This window comes from Ictidomys tridecemlineatus, chromosome 11, assembly GCF_052094955.1.
Source record: "Ictidomys tridecemlineatus isolate mIctTri1 chromosome 11, mIctTri1.hap1, whole genome shotgun sequence".
Taxonomy (NCBI): domain Eukaryota; kingdom Metazoa; phylum Chordata; class Mammalia; order Rodentia; family Sciuridae; genus Ictidomys; species Ictidomys tridecemlineatus.
In genome coordinates, this window is record NC_135487.1 from 55,093,760 (window position 1) to 55,110,780 (window position 17,021).

The 17,021-nt window shown below is 34.8% G+C and overlaps 1 protein-coding gene across 9 annotated transcripts in view; it reads left to right on the forward strand.

The window, feature by feature from the left end:
* The window catches only part of Lrrc7 (leucine rich repeat containing 7), a 516,598-nt gene that overhangs the window by 418,374 nt on the left and 81,203 nt on the right, over nt 1-17,021 (forward strand). For 7 of the 9 annotated variants that reach the window (XM_021731075.3, XM_040288837.2, XM_021731076.3 and 4 more), the window contains 3 exons: nt 335-2,015; nt 5,860-6,000; nt 14,965-15,084. In XM_021731075.3, coding sequence (XP_021586750.2) covers nt 335-2,015; nt 5,860-6,000; nt 14,965-15,084 — 1,942 coding nt within the window. The remainder of the gene's footprint in view (nt 1-334; nt 2,016-5,859; nt 6,001-14,964; nt 15,085-17,021) is intronic. The other 2 variants (XM_040288839.2, XM_040288842.2) reach the window with 2 other exon arrangements.

Consider the following 17,021-nt stretch of genomic DNA (forward strand, 5'->3'; position numbering starts at 1 on the left):
AAGCCCTTTTCTTAGCCTGAAGAGAAAAAGATCTCTGCCCTCATGAGTTTGCATTCTAGCAGAGAACATGAGATGATATACAATAAATTTCAAAGGTAAGTAAATTTTAAAATGTAGTGGAAGGTAATTATTACTAGAAAGAAGTGAAAGAAGAGGGTAAAGGAGTGGATTTCGGAGACACAGAGGACATGAAATAATACTATCTTAATCCTAAATCAGATCAGGATGAATGATCAGCTCAACAGACATGGTGGCCCACTTTCAGTGCTTGTTCATCTTAACAGAAACCAACTCTTCCTTTTTTTCATATTTCTTCTTCCCTTTGTGTTTACAGGATTGCGCAATCTTTCCCACAGCCTCTGGATGCAAAGCCATTGCTCAGCCAGCGAGAGGCTGTTCCCCCAGGGAACCTACCACAGAGACCCGACCGCCTGCCAATGAGCGATGCTTTCACTGACAACTGGACTGATGGATCCCATTACGACAACACAGGGTTTGTTTCTGAGGAAACCGCAGCTGAGAATGCCAACAATAATCCTCTCTTGAGTTCCAAGTCTAGAAGCACATCTTCTCACGGACGCAGGCCTTTAATCAGGCAGGATAGGATTGTTGGTGTTCCCCTGGAACTTGAGCAGTCTACACACAGACACACGCCAGAAACAGAAGTGCCTCCTACCAATCCTTGGCAGAATTGGACCAGAACCCCTAGTCCATTTGAAGACAGGACCGCTTTTCCTTCCAAATTAGAGACAACCCCCACTACCAGCCCTTTGCCTGAAAGGAAAGACCATCTGAAAGAATCTACTGAAATACCCAGTCCTTTTTCTCCAGGAGTACCATGGGAGTATCATGATTCCAACCCCAACAGGAGTCTTGGTAATGTCTTTTCTCAAATCCACTGCCGCCCAGATTCTTCTAAAGGTGTTATTTCAATTAGCAAAAGCACAGAGAGGCTTTCCCCCCTAATGAAAGATATAAAGTCCAATAAATTCAAAAAGTCACAAAGTATCGATGAGATTGACATTGGCACATACAAGGTTTATAACATACCATTAGAAAACTATGCTTCTGGAAGTGATCACTTAGGAAGCCACGAACGACCCGATAAACTGTTGGGACCAGAGCATGGCATGTCCAGTATGTCTCGAAGCCAGTCGGTCCCAATGCTGGATGACGAGATGCTCACCTATGGAAGCAGTAAAGGGCCACAACAGCAAAAAGCTTCTATGACAAAAAAAGTCTACCAGTTTGACCAAAGCTTCAATCCTCAAGGAGCAGTGGAAGTCAAAGCGGACAAGAGGATACCACCCCCTTTTCAGCACAATTCGGAGTACGTGCCACCGTCCACCAAAAACATGGCCAAGGATTTGGTTAGTCCTAGAGCTTACCGAGGATACCCACCCATGGAGCAAATGTTCTCCTTTTCTCAGCCGTCCGTTAATGAGGATGCTGTGGTGAATGCCCAGTTTGCAAGCCAAGGAGCCAGGGCAGGCTTCTTGAGGAGAGCTGACTCCCTGGCAAGCTCCACAGAAATGGCCATGTTTAGAAGGGTCAGTGAACCTCACGAGCTGCCACCAAGTGATAGGTATGGCAGGCCTCCTTACAGGGGAGGGCTAGATCGCCAAAGCAGCGTGACAGTGACTGAGTCCCAGTTCCTGAAGAGGAATGGCAGGTATGAAGACGAACATCCTTCCTATCAAGAAGTGAAAGCTCAGGCGGGAAGTTTTCCAGTTAAAAACCTAACCCAGAGGAGGCCATTGTCTGCGAGAAGCTACAGTACAGAGAGTTACGGGGCCTCCCAAACCAGGCCAGTTTCAGCTAGGCCAACTATGGCAGCTCTTTTGGAAAAAATACCGTCTGACTATAACTTGGGTAACTATGGTGACAAGCCATCAGATAACAGTGATATAAAGACGAGGCCCACCCCTGTGAAGGGAGAGGAGAGCTGTGGTAAAATGCCTGCAGACTGGAGACAACAGCTGCTTAGACATATAGAAGCTAGAAGGTTAGACAGGGTATGTTTGGCATTTCTCTGTAAGAATATCCCCCCTGCCTTTAGTTTTACTTTTTTTTTTTTCTTTTTTGGCATTTCTAAGCACATGTAGTGAAGCATGAAATACATGAATGGAGAGATGATCAGCACTTATTTGTCTTTCTATTGTGGGGGGAAATGATCCTAATAGTTTTTCATGGGTATTGCTTAATGCTTTCTGAGAGTCCATAACCTGCAAGTGAATTATTTATCAAATCTAGCCTAACTATTGTTAGTAAGAAAGAATTTGACTCTATCATATGGGATGGTGTTTCCAATTGTTTTCTAGCCATTAAGGCAAGGCAAAAATGCCTCTCCTAGGACACAAAACTGCTCTCTGGTGACCTAAAGAGTATGGTTTTTATTGAATCTATAAAAAGTGAGTATTTCACCCTTTTCTTCACAGACTCACTTATGTTAAACTCGGGCATAATCTGTTTATAAAATTTGCACATAGTTACTGCTATGGGACTACTAAACTTATTACTTCTAATGAGCAATAATCTTCCCAGCAAGAAAAAGAAAAAAAGAAAATAAGCAGAGATTAAATGCCCTCCTACACACTATTTTATTTAATAAAAATTCTGCCATTTAGAATATTGGTTTTTATACAGAAGAAAATATATAAATTCCAATTTTACTACTGACAACAAAAACAGATGATGTCTTTATATAAAGACTATAGACATACAAATTAGTATGTATATTGCAAAAAAAGAAAGAAAATCAATGCTAATTCAGTTAAAAATTGAGTCAGAATAGTATGGAATGCACAGCCCAGTGATTGGGAGAGTTTAAAAAAAAGTTATAAAGCCTTTAATTGTTTTGTTGTTGTTGTTGCCTGTTCAAATCTAAGAGAAATCTGGTACTTCACTTTCTAAAACTATTATCAACCTACTGTCATCATTCAGTAGGCCTCGTGGCTTTGGTGTAGAAGGCTTTGTGTGCTCTGCAGTGACACTAGAACATTGAAGATTTGTGTGTGTGTGTGAAATTGGGGCCTTTTGTTCTCATTTTCTAAGTTCAAATGCTCTATGTAAACTGGGGATCTGGGTAACAAGATGCTATTGGAATGTTTCACTTAGTAGTTTTATTATTTTAGTTTGTGTCCTGCAAAAAACACAGGTCACTGCATTTATTATGTATTTCTTTAGTAATAAATTTTATGTTTTCAGGTTTATTCCTTTTAAATAATTACACTATTGTAGGTCGTGTCTACATGACAAGAAAACAATTTTTTAGAGGAAGAGTAAACTAATAAATGTGGGCATGGGTATTAGTTTCTCAGTGTGGAAATTGGTTCTACCTTGCAAAATATTTCATCAGAATGTCTGTTTCAAATAGGTTGCTCAGTCCCATTGAAGGGAGCCTCATCAAAGCCGCATGACTGGCTGTCAGTGGGAGACACCTGGTCGGTTGTCACCATGCCTTACCTCAAGTTATGCCCTCCATGTAGACAGATAACTTGGAGGGCGAAAATATTTGGGGCCAAATAATACAGTACAGTTTGGGAACTCTGGCCTCGTGTAGACACGACCATACGTAACAGGGTAAGATGAACTAGTCAAGAAAGGTTATTAGAAGATTTGTGCAGCATATGTACAATGACTGGTAATTTGAGGCAGCAGAAGAGTGAGTGGAAAGAAAGCATGAAAACAAAAAGATAAATTTCTAAGCATTTGGTACCATCAGGTTTTTTGTTTACTGTTATCCCAGATACATGGTTTCTCTCCTTTGATTCAATAACCAAAAACTAGATGGCTCCTCTAGATGGAGCAAGAACATGGGGGGACCCTGGGTGTACAGGAATGAGGAGGGGGATCGAATCAGGTAACTAAAAGTGTATCCATGTGTACTTTCTCTATTTTCTCTTATCACAATGACACCTCCCTTTTTAATTAGTCTCCATATACCCTCTGTTTGTTTGTAATTCCTTGGACCTATCTTTCCCAGAGCAACTTCAACATATATTCAGTAGTTTCTCATTTAATTCCAAGAAGTTAATTTCCTTAGGATATTGCTTTAAGTCTTCAGATCCTAGAAGCTCTTCCTTTTTTGTTTTCTCCAAGTAGCGTTTCTTTCCCCCTTTCAATTGAGCTTCTGAGCAGTTCAGGTTATGAATTACTTAAAACTCCCTAGCTACTCAACAAGATGAACTCAGGCACCAAAGCACGGACTTACTGCATAAAACTGGTTTTGACACAGCTGTGCTGCTTAATATTCTGCCCAGAGTCTGACTGCACCAGACATGATATGCTTCTTTCCCAGTGAAACTTAGTTGAAACATTTGAATCCCTGAAACTAAATAGCTACGCTAGAAACTATAAGATATTTGTGAGTCCGCATACATGACAACTGCCTAGAGGCTGGGTATGGAATAAGGTTAATAGTCCAAATAATATTGGCAAAAGATCTCAGTGCTGACCTTAGAGATGCAGCTCCAAGTGCTACCCTAGATAAAAGATGCTTACGTTCCCCTTCACTTTAACCACAAAGCTCGCACTTCTACTGCAGATTTCCACTGTGACAGAAAATTTAAAGCATGAACCCATATGTCCTACTCTTCTACAGGAGCTGAAAGAGCACTAGACTGAGTGATCTAAACTCTAAGGAATCATCCAAGTGCCAGATCAAAATGTTTAGTGTCTTTTTCACTTTGAGTGTGGTGACTGTGAAAAATCTCTGTATGAAATAATCATGAATTCATAACAAGTATGTGTAGACAAGCACCTCATCAGGAGTATAAGAATCTTTCAGTATAGCTCAATGAAATGTTGATGCTAATAATCATTACTTTGCAAATAATGCTCTCAGAATAGAATAGCTACCTGCTCATAATGCTCAATAATTTTCAGTTAAGAAAAATTGTTACTCAGTTAACTTCTATGGATAATTTTTTTTCCAAAATAAGAGAATTAAAGAAACCAAATGCTGTCAATTATTAGATTTCTGTTTTAGGCTATAGATTTGATAACAAGGCATCTAAAATGTTTTAATTTTTCGAGGAAGTTCTATAGAAAAAAATTATTAATTATTTAGAATAATTTTAGATGCATCTGTTGAAGAGTAGCTAAGATGTAAATAAGTATTTAGATTCATTTGACAAGTAACATTAATCACACATTATAATTACTTCAATATAATTATGCAATTATCTTGTTTAAAAGGTAATTATTTAGAAAAATACAATATATGGTTCTACATCCAACTTATTTGATTGGTATAAATGAATTAATAAGTGGATTCAATCAAGTCAATAGTCAGAATTAATGATTTTTTTGGACCAGATGTTTTTTCTGAGTTGCTATATTTTGTCTATAGACTTGAACAATAATGAAGAAAGATCTTGGCTTTAACATTGCAATGCTTTAGTTTAAGGCAGATTTAGGAGATAATATTTGTCTTTCATATGTGATGATCTCACAATGTGAAAGAGACCATGAGATTTGTAGCCAATAAAATGTGGTTACTATCCGTTTGAATTTTCAAAATTAATGCACTACCACAGGATGGACAATATTTATCCAAAGTCACTACTATCATGGTATCTAAGAGACAGATTTTATGCCTTTGAGTTAGCAGCAAGTGCAAGGCAGAATGTATCTTCTTTGCTTTTTGTCCTTTCTGTAGTTTTGGATGGTACTCATTATGTGCATAACTAACACTGTTGACTGTATGCTTTTTGTCTGATCAAGTGCATGTTTTTAAAAGAAAGTTACTGTTTGCCCGCTTAAAGTTAAATGTTATAAATTTAAACATGTTCATGTAATAATCAGTTTGTTGAGCATGTGTTCACATCCTGTCACATGATTATTTCCTCTACTCAGAATGCTGCTTACAAACACAACACAGTTAACCTTGGCATGCTGCCCTATGGAGGTATTTCAGCAATGCATGCAGGCAGAAGCATGACTTTAAACTTGCAGACTAAGTCTAAATTTGATCATCAAGAACTACCTCTTCAGAAAGTAAGTATGGACTGCCCTACATGTGTCAGCATACCAAAGCCAATTAATATTGTTTGTTCACTTAATGTATTTAGGCTGTACATACAACCCTGTTCATTAGACTCTTGTGAGTCCAAAAAGCACAAGGGTAAATAATGTAGAGCCTAAATTCTCAACTGCTAAATGTATATTTGTAGCTAGACTGATTATTGGGTTCCTGCTTTTGGGATTGAGCTTTGCTTTTTGGATTGAGCAGGTACATGGCTTTTTGTGTTGCTTTAAGGCTCATTTTTTCCTTATTCCTCATTTTTTTCTATTCTTCTTTGTTTTTCTTTTTTTGTATTTATATATTTATTTTTAATTTTTTAAATATATCCTTACCTTCTCTTGATGATGCATTCTGAGAACAGAACTGGAAATTATTATTGGATTTCAGGTGATTTCTTTGGAAAAGTTGTATACCCCAAAATTAAAATGGAAATTAAGTGCTTGATGCTTCTAAACACTTTTTCAGCCCATTTTTTGGGAAATACAACACAGAAATAAAAGAAGAAAAGCAAGTTTGGGGCTAAATTAGCAATCAGTGCCCTTCCTAGGTTAATGGAAAAGTATCAAGTTCACCCCTTTTTAAATGGAAAGGCAAGCACATTTGAAAGTAATGTGCTATTAAGAGAAAACATTTTCGTTGCCAAAGAAACATTTCTGCAAAATTGAGAATGTCCATTTTACCTATTTAAATTGATTAATGTTTTATCTCTTACATTTCAATGCAACTGAGTCATTTTCATAAAATACATCATTATAGCTATATATTAATATAGTAATTAACCTAGTAAGTTTTTGTGGGAAAAAAATAAGTACAAAATAGGGATAACGGAGTGATAGCAGATTCCAAACATATTTCTTTCCTAATAAAATTAATGAAAATTTGGAACAAATTTTTTTCTCAGAAAAATGAGGGTCATATGTTCTCAAATTCATGTTTCAATGTCAAATTAGTCTTTAATAAAATTCCCTAACTCTTGATGGTTTGATTCCCACTGTGAATGGAGTAACAAAATCAAAAGGACACTTATATCCATAGCTTTTTCTTCACTCAACATCTTTTGGAGAAAAACACCCTAACTACATTGAGAACTTTTGAATATCAGTTTTCCAGACCTCAGTCTCCGGTAGCACATCCAGTGGTGTGCTGATAACTTTCTCTTGAGGGAGCAATGTTCTGATTTGTGATGTTTGCTAATGTCCACAATATAAATACTCCTAGTATGACCAATTTCAAAGTACCACCTTAATGTCACTGAACCCCAAAATGGGGTACATATGGCTGGCTCTCACAAACCAGCACAAGTTGGCTCCAGCACACCATCAACATGGCCATCTTCAGTTGAGTTCCCACTTTAATGAACCCTGTTCCTCGTGTCCTCTCAGATATCCACAGCAACCATCATCTTTCCTAACCAAACCAATTTTAAAAAGGCCTTCAAACTTTTCTGCACTAAGGAATAGATATCACAACTTACATGGCCAACTTTCCTACGGGGACTGGGGATTAAATAGAAAGCAAATCTTTAAACTAAAATAATGAAATTTCAAAATCCATTGAGCTTATTAAAGAGATCTCACTATGAAGAAAGCTATTATCTGAACCATCTGAAATTATGCTAAATGGAAGCTCCCTAATTTTGCCTAATTTGGAGCCCTATTTACTTTCCAGATATGAACTAGTTACATCTATGTTGCTGTATTAACTTTATGATATGGCTTGGAGTACCCTAGAGAATGGGTTCATTATCACTATAGCTCTAAAATATTCTATAACAGAAATAATACAGAATGGCATTTAGGAACTGTTTAAAATCATCCTTACTTGGGTATAGAGATAACCTACAGGAATTCTCTATGTAAACCACATTAAATTGCAATTCAGAACAATTCAAATATTGAAACACTTTAGAATAAATTACTATTTAATACTTTATTTCCTGAACACAAAAAAAAAGTTAATGAGAAAGAAGAAGAGGAAGAGATGGTAGGGGATGAAAAAGGAAAGAAGGGAAAGTACTTCATTACTCCAAAAAGATTTTATGATTCAAAAATTATCAGTGTAAGGCCTTTAAGCTTTAAGCACTTAGGCATCTTCTCACCCCATCACCAATGTAGGAACCTTATGAGGCCTGGGTGTTTATGAGTGTCTCAAATTGCTCCCAGACTCTGTTTCCTCCCATGAATTCCCATCTAAGTATCTGTCTGTTCACCTCTGCCCAGTTATTTCTTCTTTGCAGAGCTTTCATTTGAAATTTGTTTGGTTTGTTTTGGCAAACCTTTAGTGTCAACCTTCCTTAAAAATACATTCTCTCAGATTATCCATCCCTGGCTATGCTGGCCATTGCTAACTGGTCCCATGATGGATGCACCATTTTCCTGAATCTTTCTTGGCAGGAGAGGAGGCTGACAAGAATAATTTTCCTTTGATTTATAAATGCATAAAAATTTACTATAACAAAATTTTGTCTTGCTACTTAATATAATAAAAATTAGTGTCTTGGGCATTTAAGATTGCTTTTCAGCCCCTATATGCTCATTAGCCATAAGAATTGCACTAACGTGTAGTGCAACATCTATTTATAAATATGTCCAGTAAATAAAATTGACAAAACTGTTCATTCCTTGGTTGGGAAATTCTGGGCCAGTCTCTATTATTCATAAAATTTCTGAATGATAACCCTGACTGACTTCAGTTAGATATTGTAGCAAATTACTCTAATATGTCCTAGAAAGAATTAATGAAGTTTCCTAACTAATCTAAGTTCACATTTGCCACTATTAAAAGTTAGTATAGGAAATGGAGGTGCAATGTACACTAATATGGGTCGTGCCCTGCTAAGGGAACACAGGGCTGTCTCTTGCAACCAGGAGGAAAGAGCACCTGTCTGAATTTCTTCTACTGCACAGACACTGTCCTTAAATTGTGCTAAACTAATTAAGGATAGAACTATTTCCGAATGAAGATCAAATAATTCTGACACTTGATGAAGCACTTACATAGAAAATATTTATGAGATGGAAAGGAAAGACACTCCCAGATTTTGCTATATATTTTGACTCTTTCTAAAATTTTCATACTTATTACTTGCCAGGTCAAGTATTGTACATTTTTCATAGGCCTCAAGTATTGTATATTTTTATAGTATAGGCCTCCTATACTATAAGCAGTAAATTACATCTTCTGTAACATTTTCATGGAATCATTTAAAATATTTTTAGAATGTCAACAAATACAGCAAAATCCATTTACTGAATTAATTTCCTTTAATATTTTCAGTTGTTGATATATATGACCATTCTCAAGAATATTTAATAGTACTTATGAACATTTGACAAATAAATCAGCTACTTTAAATTATAAAATAATCAGTATTTTTATTTGTTCATTCATTCATTCATTCATTCGTTTCTTTCTTCATTTATCATTTATTTACTGCCTTTCCAAAAAGCACTTAAGGCAACTTTCTATGATGTGATTAATGTTTCCATGTGCTTCTTTGGATGTGTTCTATTGTAATTGAGCTCAGTTACTGTCTTGAAATTTTATGTCATCAGAGACAAAGACAACATTGTAAAAAAAATGTCAGTTCAATCTACCATTTTTATTATCTAGATTCATGCTAGAATAAATAAATATTTCCATTGGGAGAAAACTAAAGATTAGGAATTACTGGGCATCTGCTGCTTATCAAGTGGCATGAGGTATTTTAAATATGTTATTTTTTTCTCATGACTCAATAAAAACCCTCACAGGACATAAATATCTCCATACATGAGGAAACTGAGGATCTTATCACAAAATATCTCAGCTGCATTTTTATTGTTTCACTGTTGAAGTCTTTGTACCTAGCATCATAATAGACAGAATTTAAATCTGGTCCTGACTGGTACCCAGATTCAAGCTCTTTCTACAATACGATGATTCTTTCTCAAATGTTTGGAAAACCTGACATTTTCATAGAACATGAGTCATAATAGTTGATAAACCTCCTTTGTATGCATTATTATCTCACATCATCTTCAATAAAATCTAGAGAAGTAAGTATTATAGAATGTAAAAAGAATATACAAGTAGAATATTTTAACTAGTGACCTTAGTCATTACCCATGTGCCACAAGTATATGCTGTCTTAGTTGACTGCGCCTAATGAATGCTAGTAGTTACCAATGCTTTTCAGACCCTCTTGCATTTCCTGAGCATTCAGTGTCACCAAGAAATATTCTTGGTAGCAGCGAAAGGCTAAAGATTATGGACTCAAGAAAATCACACGTTAATCATGTAGGCTACTGTAGCCCCAGAGACAATCAGCTGGGGAAGAAATCATTTGCCTTTCCTAATTCCCTGTTTGCTAGGTATCTGGCCGCCAATGTAAACAGTATGATCTCTTCTCCATCAAAGAAATAGATAATTTTATCTTATTTTTAATTCCTATTATCAGAACAGACCATAGAATCTACTACTTCTTGACTTATAGAATGAGGCACTAATAATATAAATGAATTATAATTTCAGGGAAGGGGAGGCTGAAGTCATGGAAATGTATGTATTAAATATTTCTTTTATTGAATTTTGCCTGGGAGAAAATGGCCCCATCTGTTTTATTAATTGATAAATTAATTGATACTTCTCTTGCCAGCTTTTGCGTTAGAGAAATCTAGAGAGCAATGTTTGCACCTAAACTATTTTTAAATTCTAATGTCCTTTCTTACTGGATCTATGCAAATGACTTAGGATCAGATAGTACCAACATTTGGTATGCATTTATTCACCCTAATGCCAAGGGTTACTTATCTAATGCCATTTTTTTCCCACTGCTGAAAGCAAAGCAAGATTTATGCTGCACCTGGGGCAAGTCAGCCCTATATTCTCGATTGATTGTGTTGCATTTATTATTGGCTACCTATCCCTCAAGAAAGATTCTCTTACCTTTCTAATTATGAAAAAAGCCTTCAGCCTGTAAATCCACATAAATCCGCATAGACAGCAGCTAAAATTAACAAAATAATGTTAGTACTTATACAGATGCTTCATTGCCATTATAATGAAGTGCTGGTTTAAAAATCACTTGGGCATTGCATTACCACCTTCAGATTAAACCCTATAAAATCATAATCATTTAGAAACTAGTTCAGCATATATTTGCCTTTGTAAGACCTATTTTGTCAAAAGGCATGCTGAAGAAAAAATATATGTGTGTGTATACACACACACACACACACACACACACACATATAATTTCACTTGAAGTACTTTGGAGCAAATTGTTTTTAACACATTTTTTTTTAATCTGTGATAATGCCTTTGTGAACTGTGTGCCAATTCCTAAACAAAATAGATCCTTGGGACATATCCTCTGGATATGTCCTTTGCAAAGTGCCAAATTCTAACATAACGCTCATAAAATTTTTAGCAAAATGCCAATAAGTATAATTTCACAAGAATATTGTGCACCCATCTATTAGCAGACAAGAGCAAAGGCGCTGGATCAGCTAAGCTGACCTAATCACAGATGTAAATGCTATTCATATATATCCTTACACACCTATACCTACAGACAGACATGCATTTGTCCGACATATACATGCTTTAAATATACTCACATATGTACATATAAACACATATTCATGCATATTTTTTTCAGCAAAATTAGAAATCACTTCTTTTTATAGATACTTGTGGTCATTTATAATAATCAAAGTCATAAAAGTTAAATCTAGAAATGTCCGCACTAAACTTGGGGCTAATATCTGTCCAGCAAGACTTCCATAGAACATTATTGTACTTCTTACTACAAACAAAATTTTTGCTTTTTCACTAAATCATACTAGCCTATTATTTATTGCTATTTTTTTAAAATTTCTTTTAGTTGGAGATGGACATCATATCCCTTTATTTTACTCATTTTTTTATAAAGTGGTGCTGAGGATCGAACCCAGTGCCTCACACATGCTAGGCAAGCACTGAGCCACAACCGCAGCCCCTTCTCTATTTTGAAATATTAAAAACATACAGAATTTAGAAACTTAGGAAATTGTGCATTGTGATGAGTTTCCATGTCTTTTATCTCTATTTGGTTATATATGATGAGAGAAATAAGAGTCATCTTCACTCTTTAAAGTATTTAAAGAAAATACCAAAAATGTCATATGAGAAATGAATAGCTAAACCTCAGTCTGATTATTTTCTTTGGAATAATAATTTTCAACAGTGATAGCATCTATTTTTTTTCTACATTTCAGTTGTTCCTTTTCATTTTTATAGAATTTTAACAGTTCAGTAACTAAATTTATATACAATAGGTGCTCCTTTAGAAAAGAATGTGAATGTGCTATATAATTCACTTTTCAGTCCCTACCGCCACCACCCAACATCAATAAATTGTTTTTATGATCTTTGTATTTCTGTATACTTAAATCACAACTAGGATATCTCATTTAAGAAAACAAAAATGGCAGATAATTCTTGAAATTAATCATGGAAATTGCTTTCAGGAGATTCTTTTAATTTTGCTATCTAGTCAAAGGATCATTTTATGTGTCTGCATGTTTATGTTCCTTCTGTCCCCTGTAATATAGGAGAATTGGTGTGATTGTTAATTGTCCTTTTTAAAAAGAGAGACTAATTTTTCCTCTAGTGAGAAGCCTAGACCATGATGATGTTAGGATTTTGATAAAATGGATTTAGTCATTTTATTCAATGCCAAAAAGAATGTTGTGATTCTCAATTGCTCTCTGACGGTGACTAAGTGTCATGCCTGGGCCAGTGAATCAAATGTAGTAGAGGAAACAGATGAAGATGGGAATGATACAGAGAGCAAAAAAGGAAACCTGTATTGAATTCTGGCCTTTTCTCAAAAACCTGTACTGCAGAGATCTGGTCCAGAGGAACATGCTTATTATGCCCTGTCACTAGCAAAGAACGCAACCCAGAAAAGACATGGGACCTAAAGAATAATAAATAAAATACTAGTCAGTACTGCTTAACCTGCATAACTATGTTTGCATAATTTAGTATTTTGATTTTCCATATTTAATATTCAGAAAATATGAGTATGGGCATACATAAACAAATTTACCTAGAGAAGATAAATATTAGAAAACTCATGCTTGAAAAAGACAGGCAAGCACTGGATAGCTGTCTGGTTATTTTCAGGTAATGTATTCTTTGTGTTATGTACATTTGATTTTTCAAACACAAATAAATTTATCCCTAACTAACAACTCAAGACCTTAAATTCAGAAACATTTTTCTTTCTTCACACTTTCTAATTAGCTTGTGAAAAAAAAGAGTTTACATGGCCAAAGCAAAAGAAGACAATTGAGTTGTCTCTTTACTTTTCATTATATTCAATTGAGTCTCACAATAAAATCCCATTTAAAATATTTCCAAGCAATGCTTTCTAAAAAGTGCATGTGGTCAGAATACAGATAGGTTAGTTACATAATTGTGTTCTAAAGGAGGACAAATGAAGACCATTCTGTATAAAAAGATGAAGCCTGGCAAGCAGTCCATGGTGGCATATTATAAAGAAAATGACCCAGTCTCCTTTCAGGGTGTTGGAGGACAAGTCCTCAGACAAAATACACTGTACATACAATTTTTTTTTTGGACTAGGAATTGAACGCAGGGACACTTTACCACTGAGTTATATCTCCAGCCCTTTTTATTTTTTATTTTGAGACAGGGTCTTACTAAGTTACTCAGGTTCATCACAAAGTTGCTGAGGTTGTCCTTGAACTTGCAACCCTCCTGCCTCAGCTTTCCAAGTGACTGGGATTATAGGTGTGCACCATAGCCCTGGTCCATACATACATTCTTCAACCAGGCTTTATTAGTAGGGATCCTTCAGCACATGTACAAAGAATAGCATACCATGTCAGTCTCATAAGTATTCCCTAGGCAACCAAACAGTTCTTTTGTATCCTAAAGGTTAGGGGAGGAAAAGACCTTATCCCTCCCCCCAAACAATATTATACACACACACATACAAACTTTGTATATGTCACCGTGTATCTTTCCAATAGAGGCTATCTTTCTCGTGGTATGTGATGACTAGCTATTACTCAGACTAGAATATTGAGTTCTCTCAAAATTTCTAGTATTAGTAACAATAAAGATAGGTATATTATTATTTGTTAAAAGTAATAAGCCAGAAATCAGTTTAAAAAGTAAAAATGTTATGAAGCTTAAATTATAACATGATTTATCTAAATAAATAAATTTGGTATCATAAACAATCAGGATTTATTTATACTGAGATTCTAATAACATAATATTTTTGATGTTGTTTTAGCCTTTCCCTCAATCTACCTACTAATAATGGCTTAGTACCATAAATCTTGTGCTATGCCAGTGTTAATACTATTTTGTATTAGTAAAATGCATATTCTCCCAAAAATTATTACAGCCTTATAAAAATTATTTTAGGTTATGGTTTGGAATATTGGAAGTTCCATACTATGGATTATATGGTTTCTATTTATATTCTAAATGGTAAGATCATATTAAAGAGACAAATTCAGCAAGCTTTAAAGGTTGTGGTTTTTAACAATGGATTAATTTTATTCTGATTATTTTTTATTTAGGTACTGTAAATAATCTAAACTTTTCTTTAAAATTCAGTAAATAGCTCTAAGATTGTTATTTTACTTGTATTTCCAAAAAGCTGTTGGTTTAGAATTCTTACTCAGTAAATAGTATATAATAATATTTCAGTAAATAGCTCTAAGATTGTTATTTTATTTGTATTTCCAAAAAGCTGTTGGTTTAGAATTCTTACTCAGTAAATAGTATATAATAATATTTCCAGTTAGGATATATGTTTTTTTTACAATCAAACAAAATTAATTTTACCATAATTATTAGGGACTCTTTTCAGAAAACTATGGTAAACTTCTATTACATCACTAAAGAATGCCATACCATTTTCGCAATAGACCCCGTCCCAGCAAAGCAACATTTTAGACAATGGACAAGAGGATGTATCTCCTAGTGGCCAATGGAATCCTTATCCACTTGGGAGGCGGGATGTACCTCCGGACACCATTACTAAAAAGGTAACCAATTTCAAATTGATGACACAAATCATGAACCTTGCACATCCATTGTAATCTGTAATCCATATCTTGTGTCTTAACATCATTTCTAACTTTGTGATAACTTTAGGCTAAATATTATTCTACTACAGGGAGTCTGGTTAACCATAAGTGCACTGAAATAAAATAATGAACACTGCCAAGTGTTCAGAGTTGGTAATGAATGTTTATAAAAATACTGTCACTACTCGACAGATACTACCACTCCTAAGAGTAGGCTGACACTCTTTTAGTGCAAGTACAGAAAAATGTGTAACGTAGACTTCTGTCTCTTAGCTTCAGCAGTGTGTTGTAGCCAATTTGCATAGAATGAAATTTGATCAGAAAAAAAAATTGATTCATTTCTAAAGTCATAACAATTCACTCAATAAACATTTGTTGAGCAAGAATAGGACCACTAATATATGCTAAACACTTGCTGGATGCTAGAGAAACAAAAATGAATAGGATATAGTTTCTTACCTCAAGAAACTTAATCTAATGAAGTATATCAAGTGATAAGTAGGTACTTATAATACCACATAATAGGTCATCATAACAGGAGTGGGGAGAAAGCCATAACCCAGTGGGAGATATTTTCAATGTATGTGAGAGACAAGGGATTTGCATTCCATAATGTATTTTTTAAAACTCTGATTGAGCAATAAAAAGACATATAACACATTTTAGTTGGTAAAATACAACGCAAACCAATAAACATTGAAACAAAACTGATCCCTTTTATCAATCCAGGAAATGCACAAGAGATGCCATTTCATATTAACTAGGCTTGCAATAACTAAGAAATCTGAAAAACACTTGTTGTTTGCAAACATATGAGTAAAGAAAACTCTTACATTTCTTGTGGAAATATAAAGTACAATCACTTTGGTAACAAATTACATTGTGAAGCTGAACATGCACATTCCCTGCATTTAAGCAATTCTCAAAACGTATTGAACTAGAAAAAACTCTCATACATGTCATTCAAGGGCAAACTCAAATGTGTATCAGCAGTAAACTATGCAAATAAATTGTATTATTCACATAAAGAAATATTTCACAGCAATAAAAATTAGTAAACTATTATTACAATAATGTATATAGACTTTACAAGCTAATTCTAATGGAAAAAAATGTTTTGGAAGATGTCAGATACCAAGAATATCATATTTATAAGTCTCAGAAACAAATAAAACTAAAAAGCACTGTTTAGTCATAAGTGCATGAGTCATCAAATTATTTTTATAAGGATGTGGTAAATATAATATTTAGAATTATGCTTAACTCTAAAGGAAGGTATGGGATAAGTTCAGGGAAGATGCTGATACTGTTGTTGGTACTCTTCTGCTTCTTCAGTCCAATAGTGGTTCTTACATTCTAATTTTTAAGCTTAGGAGTGTTCATTTTATAAATGTATTTCATAACTTACATACGCATTACGTGATTGTATATATTATTTGTAACATAGGCGATTTTTTTTCTTGAGGACTATTTCAATAACTTTTAAAGATATATTAAGTATCATTCTACTTTATCCAAAGTAGTTGGTAATGCCATTGATTAGCAGGCACTATGCATGTTATTCATTTGCCTTCTGGATAATAAGCAGCATTGCAGGTAAATAGAGTAGGATGTGATAAGTGCTGTGAAGAGAGGATACAGGAAAGGGCTCCTGCTTAGGGAGGGCACAAAAGGAAAGTGAAAACAGAAGACTGATGTCAAATAAGTCTGGAAAAAGCAAAAGCCAGATTATATTGGGCTTTCTCTCATAGATAATGGCAAGGGGAATATCAAAGTGTTCTTAACAGGAAAAGAACATGATCAAATTTTCATTTAAAGAACATTTTGATAGCTTTTCAGAGACTGACGTGGAGAGGAAGAAAACTGGAAGGAATAGAATCAACTAAGAAATTTCT